At 39.1% G+C, this 2884-nt stretch overlaps 1 protein-coding gene across 1 annotated transcript in view; it reads right to left on the reverse strand.

The window, feature by feature from the left end:
- Positions 1 to 2884, reverse strand: part of LOC105515466 (sarcolemmal membrane-associated protein-like) — a 29824-nt gene that overhangs the window by 20684 nt on the left and 6256 nt on the right. Inside the window, exon 3 of the mRNA XM_011947300.1 lies at positions 2385 to 2505. Within this exon, the coding sequence (XP_011802690.1) occupies positions 2385 to 2505 (121 nt within the window). The remainder of the gene's footprint in view (positions 1 to 2384; positions 2506 to 2884) is intronic.

Consider the following 2884-nt stretch of genomic DNA (forward strand, 5'->3'; position numbering starts at 1 on the left):
AGGAGGCAGAGGCTGCAGTGAGCCGAGACTGTGTCACTGCACTCCAGCCTGGGCAAGAGAGTAAGACTCTGTCTCAAAAAAAAAAAAAAAAATCAATAATTTCAAAACAACAAGATAAGCAACAGTGGCAATCAAACAATGGTATTTCTTGCTTGATAGATTATTAAACTAAATGGATTTATTAGGATCTTAATGTATTCTAAATGTAAAGAACTTGGGTATCTGTATCATAATCTTATATACACTTTATACCAAAGAATTTGTTCAAATGTGCTGTTATACAGATAATTCATTCCTCAATTTCTTTTTTTTTTTTTTTTTTAAGATAAGAGTCTTGCTCTGTTGCCCAGGTTGGGGTGCTATGGTGTGATCACAGCTCACTACCTTTGACCTCCTAGGCTTAAGTGATCATCTTGCTTCAGCCCCGGGGTAGCTGGAATCACAGGTGCCTGTCATTCCACCTAGCCTCCTTTATTTTATATATAGTCCAGGTGTGGTGGCTTACACCTGTAATCCCAGCAGTTTGGGAGGCCAAGGCGGGTAGATCATTTGAGGTCAGGAGCTCAAGACCAGGCTGGTCAACAGAGTGAAACTCCATCTCTACTAAAAATAAAACAAAAAGTTAGCCAGGCATGGTGGTACATGCCTGTAATCCCAGCTACTTGGGAGGCTGAGGCAGGACAATTGCTTGAACCAGGGAGGCAGAGGTTGCAGTGAGCCGAGATCGCACCATTGCTCTCCAGCCTGGGCAACTGAATGTGACTCTGCCTCAAAAAAAAAAAAAAAAAAAATTTATGAGCCGAGCACAGTGGCTCATGCCTGTAATCCCAGCACTTTGGGAGGCCAAGGCGGGCAGATCACCTGAGGTTGGGAGTTCGAGACCAGTCTGACAACATGGAGAAACCCCATCTCTACTAAAAATACAAAATTAGGTGGACATGGTGGCACATGCCTGTAATCCAAGTTACTCAGGAGGCTGAGGCAGGAGAATCACTTGACCCCAGCAGGTGGAGGTTGTGGTGAGCTGAGATCGTGCCGCTGATCTCTAGCCTGGGCCAAAAGAGCAAAACTCCATCTCAAAATAAATAAATGACTTTATGTATATAGATACACATATATCATATACATATATTTATAGTTTTGACCTTTATTTTGTCCCATTCATATTTTGGAATTGCTTTTACAAAGTTTTTAACGTCTTATATAAACAATGTAAAACATTTGTTTTTATTTTTATTTATGTTTTCTTGAGACAGGGACTGGCTGTTGCCTAGACTAGACTACAGAGGTGTGATCATGGCTTATTGCAGTCCCCACCTCCTGGGCTCAAGTGATCCTCCCACCTCAGCCTCCTGAGTAGCTGAGACTACAGGCACTTGCCACCAGGCCAGGTTAATTTGTTGTATTTTTTTGAAGAAATGGAGTTTCATAATGTTGTCCATACCGGCTGGAATAAACCCATTTTAAACTTAAATACGGCAAATTGTGGTGGTAAAATAGGACTTCACTAAATTTGCTGAAATAAATCTAATGCATTCACTGATTTGCTTGTCAAGTATTAGATACTAGAAAGATTTAACTGGTTTCAGAGAATTAATGGTCTTATATTTTATTACCCTTCATATAACCCTATTTGAAATTCAGAAGATTATATCTTTCAGTAGCACAAATTCCTTTTTTATTTTTTTGGTTTGTTTGATATAGGGTTTGGCTCTGTCACCCAGGTTGGAGTGCAGTGGCATGATCGTGGCTCATTGCAGCCTTGACCTCCTAGGCCCAAGCAATCCTCCTACCTTAGCCTTCCAAGTAGCCGGGACTATAAGCACGCACCACTATGCCCGGTACATTTTTGTATTTTTTTGTAGAGATAGGGTTTTGCCACACTGTCCAGGCTGATCTTGAATTCTCAGGCTCAAGCGATCCTCCTACCTCAGCCTCCCAAAATGTTGGCATTACAGGCGTGAACCATCGCACCCAGCCTTACAAATTCTTCATTACAGTCACTTCCTGATCACCCTTACTAAAAGAAGAGATCATTGGTGTGAAAGAAAAGCAATTGATATTTGAAATTTATTAGTTTACAGGGCAAGTTCAACTACGAATTATAGACCATTGTTGTTTGTTCAGGGTTTCTTTGGGACATTTAATGAATCTATATTCCGTGAGTACAAGGAAAGGACATGCAGGATAATGGTGGTGGCAGGAAAAAAAAAAAAAAAGCTGAAGTATTTATTCAGTATGGTTAACCTGCCAAATAACCAAACAGAGATGGGTCAAACATTTGCTTCTGCAAAGTATTTAAGTAATAAAATTAAATTTAATTTAGATGAAAATTTAAAATAAAGAAATATTTCATATCTGAAAAACAGAGAGTTCTTGCATACTTGTGCAATTCTTTTTCTTGCCGTTGCAGTTCTGATGATAGCAAAACATTTTCCCTTTTTAGAGAATGGCATTCGGTTTCCAATGCATTCCATTCCTTTCTCAACTTTTCTAGTTCACCTAAAATAGTCCCAAAACATATTTGTTAATACAGAAATATAACTTCCATAATATTTCAAAGGATAAAGGAAAATATTTCAGAGAAGAACATACTTTTTGCCCCCTTAAAAGCACGTAGATTTTACATGGTTAATTATTTGATTCCTGTTGCTTTGCATGTATACCTCAAGGACAGCTATCAGCTCGTACTTGAACAACAGTATTTTTTTCCACTTAACTTTTATAAGACAAGCAATTTTTAACAATTTTAAAATAAAATATAAAACCATAAAAAAAATAAATTTAGGCCGGGCGCAGTGGCTGAAGCCTGTAATCCCAGCACTTTGGGAGGCTGAGACGGGCGGATCACGAGGTCAGGAGATCGAGACCATCCTGGCTAACA

Source organism: Colobus angolensis, unplaced genomic scaffold, assembly GCF_000951035.1.
Source record: "Colobus angolensis palliatus isolate OR3802 unplaced genomic scaffold, Cang.pa_1.0 Scaffold26, whole genome shotgun sequence".
Classification (NCBI taxonomy): Eukaryota; Metazoa; Chordata; class Mammalia; order Primates; family Cercopithecidae; genus Colobus; species Colobus angolensis.